We start from the raw sequence: 13,329 nt of genomic DNA on the forward strand, positions 1-13,329 counted from the left end.
TGGCACAAGAGCATCTTCACGATGCTTAGAATATATCACCCACAATGCCGCACTGGCTGATTATACGATTAAGCAGCCACCATTGCAACCATGACTGGTAGTCGTCGTCAGTCGGCTTTAGCCAAATCCATCCAGCTTGCGCTGTTTCGCGACCCGAAAGCCTTTCGCAAGTCACTACTTGGACGTATCTTGGCATTCTTCAGTATCTTCTATATCAGACTCATCCGGTACCGCGACGAACTGTTCCGCAAGCTTCGCAATGATGTCTGGGAAATCGACGAGGAGGAGTACAAAGCGTGTTTCCGCAGCGAGAACAAGACCCTACCATTGAAGCCGATGGGGGATTTAGGGTTGTCTGGATCAGTATGTTGGCTAGGAAATAGCATAGGGTGAGCGGTTCTGAGTCTAACATGGCCTAGACATTCTTCTCCACATCCAACTCCAAGTTTCTCATCAAGAGTCTCCCGCGACACTTCGAACACTCCTTCTTCCGAGAAGACCTCCTCGAACCGTACTACGAGTATATGAGCACTCATGCAGACTCCATTCTGGTCTGGATCACAGATTATGTGTATGCGCCGTACAGAACCATCGGAAGCATTTTGAAGACAACGCCGGCCCATCATATCATCATGGAGAATATGCTTTCCGGGAAAAACCAGGACTCTGCCAAGGACGACTGGGAGACATATGATTTGAAACCGATCGACTACTTCTACCCCGAGCGGGACTTACTACCAGATCCGTTGGTCAGCGAAGAGACCCTGACTAGGCTGGCCGATAAGTTTGAGGATAAGATACACATGCAGCAGTCGGATTATGAAAGGTTTAGAAAAGTACTCGAAGCCGACACTCACTTCCTTCAGTCATCAAATGCGGTTGACTATTCACTCTTTCTGATCCGTTACCCTGCGTCCTCCAATCCCGGCGTGGTGGGAAAGAAAAACCCATGGCGCGTAGGATTCCAGTCTCTTGATGGGAAGTGGAAGTATCGTGCGGTAATCTTGGATTTCTTCTGGGCGAAACACAAGCTGCATGCGCAGGCGATGACCGGAGTGGTGCAGACTTTTAATGTTATTGGGCGTCAAGGGCCTATGACGATCACCACGACGGCAGACGAATACCGAAAGAAATTCTTGCATATGGTGGATGAGATATTGGAGGTGCATCGATCTTGAGAATATGAGAATCATCCTAGTAGTGCCACAACGACGATATGAACAAATATTAGTACCTAGATACACATCATAATCGTAGTTCATGCTAATATAACAGTGCCGCGGCTCTCATTATGGGTCGCGCAATGCTTTTGATCTAATCGCTGACTCATGGAGCTGTTTCCTGTAAAAAGATCGTAGTCCGCACCCAATGTCAGTAGACAAGACATAGAGCCCAGCCGGACTGCTCTATCGAATAGTTTCACAGACATATACTATAGGAAGAGCGGACGCCTGACCGAGACATCTGCTCTCAGAAGGCAAAGCGTAATAAAGGAAGTAAGACTCGAACGAGAAAGTATGCAAATCGTAATTCGCATGGGTTTTCGGATTCTAAAAGCAGAAGACCTGGTCCTCGAGCTTGCTGACAGGGCGAGCCTTGGTGTAACCGAGCGACTCGGTAGCCTTCTTCATCGCGCTGATCATAGGAGGAGGACCGCAGAGCAGAATCTTGACGTCGCTGGCAGGGGCAGGGAGACGTTCCTGTGAGAGGGTATGGGTATCAGCAAGAGAACCAATGAATTAACGTGTTGAGGAATGATGCGAACCTTGATCATCTCGGGGGTAACAAATCCAACACCACCGGTCCAGCCCTGAGGAGGGTTGTTCAGAACATAGTAAACGTTGAAGTCCGCATCCTCAGCAACCAGCTTGTCCAATTCCTCCTTGAGCAGGATGTCCTCTGGGTTGACGTTGGCGAAGATGAGGTCCATCTTGGTGGTGTCGTTGCCGCCATTGCGGGGGCGGTTGCGAATAATGGCCTTGATGATCTGCAGCATGGGGGTGATACCAGTACCACCGGAAATCATGCCAATGTGACGGCACATGTTTGGAGTGTAGACCATGGCACCCTTGGGACCGCGCACTTTCATGGTATCGCCAATCTTCAAGGTGGTCAAGTACTTGGAAATGTTACCCTGGGGGTAGGCCTTCACCAGCAAATCAAAGTAACCGGCCTCATTGTCCGAAGATATGGGAGTGTAGGAGCGGACAACCTCCTTCGGCTGGCCCTCAATAGTAGCGGCGAGGGAGATGTGTTGACCAATGGGCAAACCCAGGATATCGGTGGGACGGGGAAGGGCAAAGCGATAGATGCAAACATTGTGCGAGATGTCGGTTTTCTCCTTGAGCACGAATTCCTGGAACTCGGTAGGGTTAAGGACCTTTCTGGGCTCTGCCGAGGCGAGATTGTTTGTCAATACATTGAAGTGTCATGTGGTGGAGGACAGATGCACGTACTGCTGCCGCCTGAGAACAGCTTCAATCCAGCCAGGACAGCGGCCAGAGCCACCGCATATGGAACAAACTCCTTCTTCACAATAAGGGTGCCGAAGATGAGGAGGGCCGAGGGGATGTAGACCCCATTGATGTTCTCAGATGACAAGGTGCTGCGACATGTGATGAGGAACATTAGCTAAATGACCACAAAAATTGCAATTGACGAGGATAAAAAGGAGAAAGAAAGTATACCTCATCTTGGTCGATCCTCCTGGGCTGAAAAATACGTTGAAGAAAAAGAAGGAGAGGAGGAAAAAGAATTGAAGAGGGGCGGTTGGGGACAGAGAAAGGGAAAAAGATAGATCCAAGACGGAGATGACTCGGCGGCCGGGGGCGCTGTTTTATCTCTGCTGGGGCTCCTTATATGGTCCGGTCGAAGGATTGCTCGGTGTTGTCTTGCGGTAACTGACATCCCCTCAACATCATATTGTTGACTCAATATTCTTCCTTCTAAATTATATGTAGATATCATCACTACGCAGGAACACAAGGTACAAGCATAACATATGTACAATCCATCTCAGATCTCACCATAAACAAAAGCTCAGCTCAAGGATCCCCCTGCAATTCCGCTGTAGCACCAGGCGCGGAATCCGAGGCCTGTTGGGGGTTTGTTTTCCTTTCCTGGGGTAAGCCGTCGGATTCCTCCTTGCCAGTTTGAGTTTCACAGATCGTCATCCAGATCTAATTGTCCCATCTTGAAGAAGATTTCCGGCATCAAGACCTCCTTATCTCAGAAACCATCTCTTCCAAAACGATAATGGCTACAACGCCTCAACCTCCTGCCTTCAACCTCACCGACACCGACCGGGAGGTCTTGGCCATGACAGACGAACAATTCATCCTCCACGACTGGGACAACCTCAAAGATATCATCGGTATGAGATCCAGATCCTAGTAGATAGATAGATCAGCGAGTGATGGGGACTACCCCATCGAGTTCCCCTCCCCCTCATTCCTCCTCTCCAATTCCTCAACCACCCACTTCCAGTTCCGCATCATCAACACATAACGGGAGTACCTATTGATGGCTCGCCATTTCCCCGCACACAGCACGAAATGATCTCGGCGCTCTGAAGCGGAAACCATCCGATCTAGTCCGATACCTCTCCTGGTCCAAAGACACCAAAGCCCAATACGGCTCCATCACAAATTTCATTTGCAAGCGTCGTCTGGGCTGGCATTTACCAGAACCCGCTGGCCCCAGTGACACCAACGGCACCGCCGTGGCGGACAGCGAGCCGGTCTTCCCCTTCAAATCCCCGATCCCATTTGCCGATCCCTCGGACTACAAGATCCTCCGCAACGACTGGCCCTACGGTCTTGCCCCGGGTATTGCGCACTTGTGCGTGTGGCTGCGCACGCCTGTGCCTGTCCAGGAACACGGTGGAGACTTGACAGATGAGTCGCGCGCGCTGATCGAGGAGTTTGTACAGAGGACGTTTGTGGCGCGACTGGCGAGGGAGAATGAGCGGTATTCCAACCCTAAGGATCATGTGCTGTGGTTCAAGAATTGGACGGCATTGCAGAGTGTGAGAAGTCTGGAACATATCCATGTTCTTGTCAGGGATGTGCCTGAGAGCATCCTCTTCGAGTGGACGCAGGAATCGCCTCGCGCTGGGGTTCCCAATTAGGAGTTTATATGGAGCTCTATGCATATAGACTGACACAGGCCATATTTCCGATCTAGAGGTTACGATGCTAATGAATAGATTTTCGACTTGATGAAATATCTCCGCGATTCCGTGCTGATCGTAGGGCTGAAAGTAGAGGAAGTAGGTCAAATTTAGAGTACATATAGACAGATATCCGACAAAGGAAAGCAACCCGATACCGCAAACGAAAAGAGGGATATAATCTGATCTCCATAGCAGAAATGTTATCAATAGTACGCCTGCTATCCTGTCCAATCCAGCAAGTGAGTAGAAGAAACTCGTGCAACAAGTTCAGTCATCGATCGCCTTCCAAGTGCGCAACTCTCAAGTCTTCTGCTCCTCGACGAACTTGAGCGCCTCTTCTCTAGATACAACGTCGATCGTACTAGCCTTCTGCCGGAAGCTGACTCCGTAGCATTTCTCCGCCACATGCAACATCTCAGGACGGAAGGTGGTGCAAATGAACTGTCCGTTGGTAGATTCCGAGATGGACTGGAGCATCTGAGCAACGGCGGTTCGGTACTGAGCGTCAAGGTTGGCATCGATCTCGTCAAACAGGTAAAACGGCGCCGGGTCACAGGCTTGGATTGCGAATACCAGTGCAAGCGCGCAAAGACCTATTCAAAATCATCAGTAAGTCGAACGGAACGCCCGAGGAGGAAAGCCCTTACTCTTTTGGCCACCACTAAGTTGCTGAATCCGCTGTTGTTCATCATGCTTACTATTGAAGCTCACACTAATACCTACTCCGACGTAATTTTCGACACTCTGCTGAGCTCGCTCGTCGTCAGAATCCATGTCATCCTCCTGCCGGAGAGCGCGGTCGGTCTTCCGCTGAATGATCAAGCGCCCACGGCCAGCGGGGACAAGCTTCTCGAAGATGTTGGCAAATTCACGAGAGACTTGCTTGAACGTGCGCTCAATGGCCTCGTCCTTGCGCTGGTCAAGCACTGAGATGAGTTCCTCAATTGACTTCTGTGATGCTTCGAGTTCCTCTCTCCGATTGGTTAGGGTTTCGCGCTGCTTGGTGAAACTATTGTACTGCTCAAACGCTTTCTTGTTGACATGCGAATACTTCTTGAGCGCCTCATTGACTTTGTGCAACTTCTTAACAACGGTGTTCGAGTCGGTGTGCTTGTACTTGGTAAACGCTTCGTCTGGAAGCACGCCCAGGTCGCGGATATTCGCCGCACATTCTGCTGCTTGCTTGGTCAAGGCAGCCTTTTTCTGCATATTCTTTTCCATGCGACGCTGGTGCTTTTCAATGGATCTCGCCAGATCTTCCAGTTCATGACGGATTTCGGCCTTTTGTTTCTCGAGCTCATTTGCTTGACTGTTTGCTTTCTCGATAGATTCATCCACCTTCTGGAGCCGTTGGCTCAGATTCTCCAACGATTTGCGCAGTCGCTTCATCTCCCGCTCGGTCTCCTTCAGATTGCCCTGGCCGTCATCATCTGCTATATCAGTATCGCGGCTGACAAGCTGGTCGAGGCGGGGGTTCAAGTTCTCCCGGAGTTCGACTTCAAGGATCGACTTTCGAGCCTCCAACTCGCTTCGCTGAGCAGAGACTTCCTGATATTGCCGCCGAAGATCCTGAGCAACGACACTAAGTGACTCGAGCTGTGCCTCTTCCTCATTGCTCAGCGCCTTCTGGAACGGTGATTTCAGCTCCGCCTCGAATGCATTCACTTGATCGTGCAACGCGGCCAAATTGGTCTCGATATTGCGGAGAGCCTTGCGCTTGGCGTCGAGACTATCGTTCTTCTTCTGGAGAAGATCCCGTTTGCTTCTGAGCTCTTGCCGAAGCGGCCCACTACTATGCTGTACCTGATGTCTCTGTTGCTCCAGCTTCTGCAATTCACCGACAGCCTTCGTGATGACCTGGTCCAACTTCTCCAGCTCCTTCCGAATCTCTGTCCCTCGGTTCTTCTTGTTCTCATATTCATCCCGCCATTTCGTCAGGTTTTTCACTGCGTCAAGTCGAGATTGCCGAGAGTCGTGGAAACCACCAGTAAGCGCACCTCGCTTATCAGACCGATCACCCTCGGGCGTAATCGCATTGACACCATGGCTTCGAGCATATTGAGAGGCAACCTGAAGGTTTGGGCAAATGATCGTCTTGCCAAACACATGGTTGAAAGCCTTCTCGTAGGCAGGATCATATTGTAGCTTGTCTATCATTGGAATTGTATCGCTCGCTCGGGGCAGGTTGGCGGGCTTGGATCTGAGTCTGTTTAGGGGCATAAAAGTCACTCGTCCAGCTTTCTCTTGCTGCAGTATTTCCAGCACCTTGGTTGCAGTCTCGTCCGTGTCCACGATGTAATGGAACAGACTCTGACCAGCTGTGACTTCAACCGCAGTCCGATATCTGTCATTCACCTCGAAGAGTTCGGCCAATGTTCCATAAACTCCTTCAAGGTTGTGTTGACGCTTAATTCTTCGCACAGCCGCAATTCCGCGACTTGTATTGTGGTCCATCATCTGAGAAAGAGTGCGTTCTGCCCGGTCCATTTCGTTTGAAGCGTTGGCAAGAATCGAGTCAAGCTTCGCTTCTTCTCGCCAGAGCTCTCTTGAGAATAGTTAGCGACATTGAGCTCGTTCATTCAGGTTCAAATGAAATTAAAATAGAAGAAAAGGGTGAAACGAAAAGTGAACCTACTTCCTCTGGTCCATCAACCGGTCCCTTTCGTCCTTTGCAGCTTGAACCTGTTGTTCTACAGAATGGACGGTGTCTCCCCTGCCATCAATCTGTTGGCGCAAGCGTTCCGTTTCCGGTTCCAGGAGTGCAATGTCGTTCTCAAGCTCTTTGATGTCCTCCTGAGTCTGCGCCATCACGGTCTGTACTGTAGAGATAGAGGTGTGGTTTTCCTTGATCTCCGCCTGTAGCCATTTATCACGCTCCGACTTATTCCTGAAGCGCGAGTTGCGGCCCTGCTTGGCATACAGACGTTGGCGGGTTGTCTCGGCTTCATTGAGCTGCGCCTTGATGTTGTCTTCCTGGTCTTTGACTGCGTTGAAGCGAGGAATGAGTTCCTCAAGTTCAGCCTCACGCTCCTTGATCGCAGTTTCGACGGTCTTGAGATCTTCGTCATGCCGTGCTTTGAGCGCCTGAGAGGTAGCCTGGTTCTCGGAAAGCGATTTGGCGCGCAATTCCACCTGTGCAAGGGTCTTCGAGGCCTCGCGGCGCTCGTCTTCAAGCTGTGACTTGTCCACTTTCAGAAATTCAATTTGCTGCTTGCACTCAGCAATTTCTGCATCTATTTGCGCCATCCCCTTCTCTCCTTCGATGAATCTGTCTCGGTTAAGATCTGTGTCCTCCACGCCGGTTTGTCTTTGTTCCTCTAGATTGTCAAGGATGCCAGAAATTTCTTGCTGCTCACGAGAGTAGATGGTGTATTCCAAGCACCGGCGTTCCTTATCCTTTTCTTGGAAATTGCGCAACTCATCTTTTTCCTCCTCAAGTTCAGCGAGCCGCTCGTTGATAAAGTCCAAGAGTTCATCAATCTTGGCCTTCTTATTGTTCGTCTCATGCATGATTTTCAACGATTCCGCACGGCGCGCTTCGTAGACCTGGGTACCAGCGACCTCTTTTAGCAAGTTTAAACGTTCAGAATCCTTCATGTTGGTCAGCGCAGTGACTCGACCTTGCGGCACAATATAGTAAGGATTCGATCGCGAGAAACCGGCCGATTCGAGGAGGTTCATGACGTCGGATTTGGTAGCATTTTTGCGATCAAGAGTGTATTCGTCCTTTTTGAGTCCAATGGTTCGGCGGAGGACCACTTCCGGTTTTCCAGTAGGGAATCTGTCGTCGGAGTTGTCGAAAATGATCTCAACATAGGCGGACATCACCGCAGAACCAGAACCTTCCTGATGAACGTGAGCCAGGGAAACAGGCTAAGGAGGTAGAGCGCTACATACATGAAGCAGAGCCTGTCGCTCCTCCCTGCCAAGATGGGTATAGGCATCGCTCAGGACGAAGCGAATGGCTGCAAAGAAGTTACTCTTGCCGGAACCATTGCGACCGACGATCACATTGTGTTTTGGAGAGAAGGGCTCGATGACCGTCTGGTCCTTGTAGCTAGAGACATATAAGACTTAGTCGCAACTCCCTAAATTTCCCTTAGGGTTTGTTCAAAGAGACCGACATACCTTTTGAAGCCCTGAATGATAATCTGCTTGACATACATCTTCGGGGCGCGCGACGCGATAATCAAATGACAGCTATTGCAACCAGAACATCACGCAGCCAGCGATTTCAAACAAGACGCCGAAGCTCTGTCTGTGATCGTCAGGGTTTACCTTTGATGGGAGACAAGGAACAGACTGTGAAGCTGATCTTCCACTTGCAATGGTGAGAACCATCGAAACACGCGTGGCCCAATCAGCCATCCACTGAAGCTACGCGTTTTCGCCCGCGGGGTTTCTGCCGGGCGGTGAAGTCAACACATGGTTCGCACCTAATCATTTGAGGCAGAAAAAAAAAAGAGTGTCGGCCGCAGAGTTGTACCACGGGTCCCAACACATTATTGCTTGAATATTCTCAATACATACGAGGGAGGATATTCTAGCAGTCATGTCTACTCAAGATCCGAATGTACAGACCGGCCTCGCAGATGGACTGTCACCTTCCCACACATATGTCCCCAACAGAGGATATGTGAACTCTGAAGGCACAGTCCCCGCTATGGCGGGGCAAGACCCCGAGGCGCAGGAAATCGAGGAGGAAGAGGACGAATACTACGACGATATCTTCGAGGAGGAATTGGACGAGGAGGACTTTAGTTCATCGAATACTGCGGATCTCACCAAAGCTTACAACCGTCAACGAAAAGTGAACGAGCTTGCTGCAGACCCTAATGCGCCCAAATGGACCTACCCGAAGACGAACACCCAGAAACCTACCGTCAACACATATGCCTCCGTCGATGATCAGGTCAAGTCCTTGACTCGGCATGCGACTAAGATCAAGCTTGATGACATGCAATCTGGACTGGCGGTTCGCGGTGAGCGTGGTGGTGACAGGGCCGACCGAGCAACATCGGAGCAAGTCCTTGATCCTCGTACACGAATGATTTTGTTGCAGATGATCAATCGGAATATCGTTTCGGAGATTCACGGCTGTCTGTCGACAGGTAAAGAAGCCAATGTTTACCACGCCATTTGGTTTCCCGATGAGGAGGAGACTCAGCAACACCGTGCCATTAAAGTCTACAAGACCAGTATTCTGGTGTTCAAGGACAGAGACAAGTACGTTACTGGTGAATTCCGATTTAGACAAGGATACAACAAAAGCAACAACCGGGCAATGGTTAAGCTGTGGGCGGAGAAGGAGATGCGGAACCTTCGAAGAATCTACGCTGCCGGCATCCCCTGCCCGGAACCAATTCACCTGCGACTGCACGTCCTTGTCATGGGGTTTGTTGGTAATTCCAAAGGTCTACCCGCTCCTCGTCTGAAGGACGTTGAGTTCGACACTGCAGAGCCTGAGACAAGATGGCGTGAGCTGTACATCGAGCTCCTCGGGTATATGCGTGTGATGTACCAGACATGTCACTTGGTGCACGCTGATTTGAGCGAGTACAACATCCTTTACCACAAGAATAAGCTGTACATTATCGATGTCAGTCAAAGCGTGGAGCACGATCACCCGCGCAGCTTGGAGTTCCTGCGTATGGATATCAAGAATGTGAGCGACTTCTTCCGTCGAAAGGGCGTGGAGACGCTCTCCGAACGTACTGTCTTTGAGTTCATTATTACCGCAGAGGGACCTGCCACCATTGAAGCGAGCGAGGAGATGCATGATGCGATTGAGAAGCTCTACACATTGAAGTCGGATGAAGCCGAAACCGAGCAAGATACCGCCGTTTTCCGTCAGCAATTCATCCCTCAGACATTAGAGCAGGTCTACGACTTTGAGCGTGACGCCGAAAAGGTTCGGGCGGGTGAGGGCTCGGACCTTGTCTACCGTGACCTCCTTGCAGGCGGCAAATCAGCCCCGAATGACAACCTGGACGGGGAAGATGATCAAGAGTCAGATGCCAGCGGCGGTGTTTCAGTCGCAGACTCTGCATCCGACTCGGAGGAGGGGCCCGACGGAGAAGATCCGTTTGCGAAGAAGCAACCGCGTGGTAAACGTTTTGAGGATAAGGACTCTAAGCGTGAGCATAAGCAAAAGATCAAGGAGGAAAAGCGTCAGCAACGCGCAAGCAAGATGCCGAAGCATCTCAAGAAACGGCTCGTCTCTACTTCGTCCAGGAAGAAGAAATGAGCGAGTCATGTTATCTTTTGCATTCAAAGAAAGATTTGTGGATATTGCCATGGCTTCTCAGGAAAACTTATTTTTTTATGGATTCTATGACGGGATACTCTCATGAAGTAACGGTTGGATGCATGCATATATACATCGGGTTTTTTTGAGTACCAGTCAATATAGAAGGAGCGGAATAGGCGAACATGGTTCAACTCAATAGGATTCTCTTGCTTTGATGATATTTCATTAAAAAAGTGTAAAATAGAGTTTGGTTGACCCATCAGAGCTCTCTTTGATCCTCATGTCGGTCATTTCCTATACTAGACGCCCATAACGCGCCTACGTCCAGATCCTCAAAAAGAATATGGAGTATGCGTCAAATATGGGGTTGTCTTACTAGTAAAGGGCTCGAACCAATCCTCGGTGAGGCTTAGCCTCTTCTGAGTTCATCATGTAGGCCACCTTATTACTCAACGGCAAGATCTGGGTTTGTATGGCATCTTCATAAAATCCGTCCTACCAACAAATATGCTCGTACTCACACATAGTACATGCTGCAGCTGGGACAGAAATTTGGGCGATGGTGTCAAGTCTGAAGTTGACTCTCTCGGTTCTATCACCTAAGAGTGAGTTGCATCATGCTGCACCTTTGACCCTAGCCTTGAGACGAGCGAAAGCCTGCTCTACGAGGTCCCTAGGAAGAACAGGAATAATCTCGTCTTCATCAGTGCTTTCCACTGGTGCAAGGCGGTTTGCTGCCACTTGTTCACCTGTGATAGCTTCTTGTCCATCGGGGCTCTGCAGATTGACGCCCTTGACGTTGGCACCCGATATCCGTCGAAATTCAATCCGCATGGGCTCCCGGCCTATTTCGGGCCATATGTCGGATGGCAGATAGTCGCCTTTTTCAACCCGGAATGTCTCGCGGGCAGTGACGTCTTCCTCATAGAGTTGATCCAGCTTGTGCCTGGCATCACGAAGGACCTTCTCAACACGTTGCCGCACATGCTTTCGACGGGCTACCTCGACAATTAGACCGTCATAAGCGTCAAGGAAGCCATCATAAAGTGAGTTCAAATCAGAAAGATCGGCCAAGCCCCCGCTTATACGGTCATTCTCTTCGTGCCACACTCGCGTGAAATTGTGTGCCTGCGCGATATAGCCCGGCAAGCGCGTTGACCCAAGAGAAGAAAGATGCTGGTAAATGTCTGTTGTGGCGTTATAGATGGACCGAAGAGCGTCCCGTTGAGCCAATACGGTTTCCAGAACGGATTCCATCTCACCGATTCGATCTTGGATCTCCATCACAACATCTTCCGCTTCAGCTGCATCCTTGATCAGGACATTCACCATTTCTTGATATTCGGAATTGCTCAGTGGGTCCAATGGTGCATTTAGATTGGCGTTTATATCTTCTTCGATGTTTGAGCCAATGCGGCCGCTGACATGTACGCCAACGGGCATATCACCTGTAATAGATTTCGCTGCGGCTCCACCCCCTTCGGTGTGTTTGACAGCTGTGACGCAGAGATCAAAATGCCGGACTAAAGATTCCAATAGATTGGCCATTTCTTGTGCATGCATTTCCAGCGAATGCAACATAGATGGCATGGATAGCATGGAGGGCAGGCTCGAATTGGATGCCGAGGAGGAAGATGGAGACGATGAAGAACGCGACGAAGCTAGTTTCGCAGCGGCCCTATAGTTTCCCAGAGCCTCCTTGATAGACAGGAGCTCGTCATCAAAGGCATGGTTGGAGGAGTCCAGTTGCGCTTGTGCCGCATTGGTGCGATCTATTGAGCTCTTCAAAGCTGCATGAAGCTCCTCTACACCACGCTCGTCAACAAAGTCATGTAGACTTTTGGGATCTTCTCCTTCAGGACGAAAGGCAGTGTGAACAATAGTTTCCCGGAGAAGTTCTAAGGTGCGTCTCAGTCGCGAATCGGCGGCGTCGAGGTCCTTCAACACAGCCGCGAATTCCGAGCGTCCACGAAGGGATATCTCTTCCACTTCAGTCCGAACATTATACAAGAGCCGCAACTGATTGTTGAGCCCGCGACGCAGAAAGCCCGTCCTCGCAGACACGACCACGCTTTCTTCTAATGCAGCGCGAGCGGCTGTGACAATTTCATTGGCTCGCCACACATGATTAATGGATGATAAGGATCGTTTGGCCGCAACAAGATGTGAGATAAGAGAATCGAGTCGAGGCATCGCCTGCTCCTGGCTCTGCGATTGCCCTGCATCAGGAGGTCCACCTACGGACGCTGACGAGGATTCGGAGGATGACATGCTTTCGATGACCCCAAGCACTCGATAATGACGCACGGAAGGGCTGGTCTTCGGCCACTCTATTCCGCGATTCCACTGGTGCACTGACCGATACGACCAGGAAGGAATCCCTGAGAATGCGTAATTTTAGTTCACAGTCACCTCATGGAAAAACGAGGTGATGTTCTGCGGTCTTCTGTCCGCGTCTATACCTGCCGTGGCTCAAATGACGCTTTAGTTTGACTATGATTCGGTTGTTGGAAAGGGCGATAAATTTCTCTCACCGAAACGCTCAATACCTATCAAACATAATGGAAGTTCAGATAGGTAGACTGAGCCAGAAGCGGAAGTACGAAAACGCCGCTTGCGACTTAGGAGTAGAAAAGGAGCTGCACCTGATGCAAAAAAAAAAATCCCTGGAGATTGCGACAGAGATCGATATTCGGAGACCGATCCAGCCTTTCCGGAAAGAATGACTACCTGCTGTGGTTAATCGTAACAAGCCATGCGCTCATAGCATAGACCGGAGGATGGGAATGTTTGGTTTGGGTCTGAGGGGTCTGGGAGCTAGATCAACAGGTCAACAGGCGGTGTGAATACAAGGACAGTTCCTCCTAGAGCCTGTCGGGCCAGTACGTATGGTTGGTGATTATCT

General features: G+C 50.3%; 6 protein-coding genes across 6 annotated transcripts; 3 read left to right on the forward strand and 3 right to left on the reverse strand.

The window, feature by feature from the left end:
• Window positions 1-90: 90 nt before the first annotated feature.
• On the forward strand, window positions 91-1,178 carry CDV56_102383 (phosphatidylinositol phosphate kinase family protein; the record flags this gene model as incomplete). The annotated part of the gene is made up of 2 exons (XM_026756002.1): window positions 91-363; window positions 420-1,178. The coding sequence occupies 2 exons, from the start codon at window positions 91-93 to the stop codon at window positions 1,176-1,178; spliced, it is 1,032 nt and encodes a 343-aa protein (XP_026610365.1).
• A 372-nt stretch (window positions 1,179-1,550) lies between these two features.
• Window positions 1,551-2,628, reverse strand: CBR1 (cytochrome b5 reductase family protein; the record flags this gene model as incomplete). Its single annotated transcript, XM_026756197.1, has 3 exons — window positions 1,551-1,700; window positions 1,766-2,391; window positions 2,457-2,628. 3 exons carry the CDS (start codon window positions 2,626-2,628, stop codon window positions 1,551-1,553), a joined length of 948 nt encoding a protein of 315 aa, XP_026610366.1.
• A 627-nt stretch (window positions 2,629-3,255) lies between these two features.
• On the forward strand, window positions 3,256-4,129 carry CDV56_102787 (GIG1 family protein; the record flags this gene model as incomplete). The annotated part of the gene is made up of 2 exons (XM_026756406.1): window positions 3,256-3,373; window positions 3,549-4,129. 2 exons carry the CDS (start codon window positions 3,256-3,258, stop codon window positions 4,127-4,129), a joined length of 699 nt encoding a protein of 232 aa, XP_026610367.1.
• A 345-nt stretch (window positions 4,130-4,474) lies between these two features.
• CDV56_102943 (chromosome segregation protein SMC) lies at window positions 4,475-8,340 on the reverse strand (the record flags this gene model as incomplete). The annotated part of the gene is made up of 5 exons (XM_026756562.1): window positions 4,475-4,767; window positions 4,822-6,719; window positions 6,810-8,020; window positions 8,072-8,231; window positions 8,303-8,340. 5 exons carry the CDS (start codon window positions 8,338-8,340, stop codon window positions 4,475-4,477), a joined length of 3,600 nt encoding a protein of 1,199 aa, XP_026610368.1.
• Window positions 8,341-8,726: 386 nt separating this feature from the next.
• Window positions 8,727-10,421, forward strand: CDV56_103420 (serine/threonine-protein kinase RIO1; the record flags this gene model as incomplete). The annotated part of the gene is made up of 1 exon (XM_026757039.1): window positions 8,727-10,421. One exon carries the CDS (start codon window positions 8,727-8,729, stop codon window positions 10,419-10,421), a length of 1,695 nt encoding a protein of 564 aa, XP_026610369.1.
• A 618-nt stretch (window positions 10,422-11,039) lies between these two features.
• On the reverse strand, window positions 11,040-12,695 carry ATG17 (autophagy-related protein 17; the record flags this gene model as incomplete). Its single annotated transcript, XM_026757282.1, has 1 exon — window positions 11,040-12,695. One exon carries the CDS (start codon window positions 12,693-12,695, stop codon window positions 11,040-11,042), a length of 1,656 nt encoding a protein of 551 aa, XP_026610370.1.
• Window positions 12,696-13,329: the final 634 nt, after the last annotated feature.

The sequence above is a fragment of the Aspergillus thermomutatus genome, assembly GCF_002237265.1.
Source record: "Aspergillus thermomutatus strain HMR AF 39 chromosome Unknown NODE_323, whole genome shotgun sequence".
NCBI lineage: Eukaryota > Fungi > Ascomycota > Eurotiomycetes > Eurotiales > Aspergillaceae > Aspergillus > Aspergillus thermomutatus.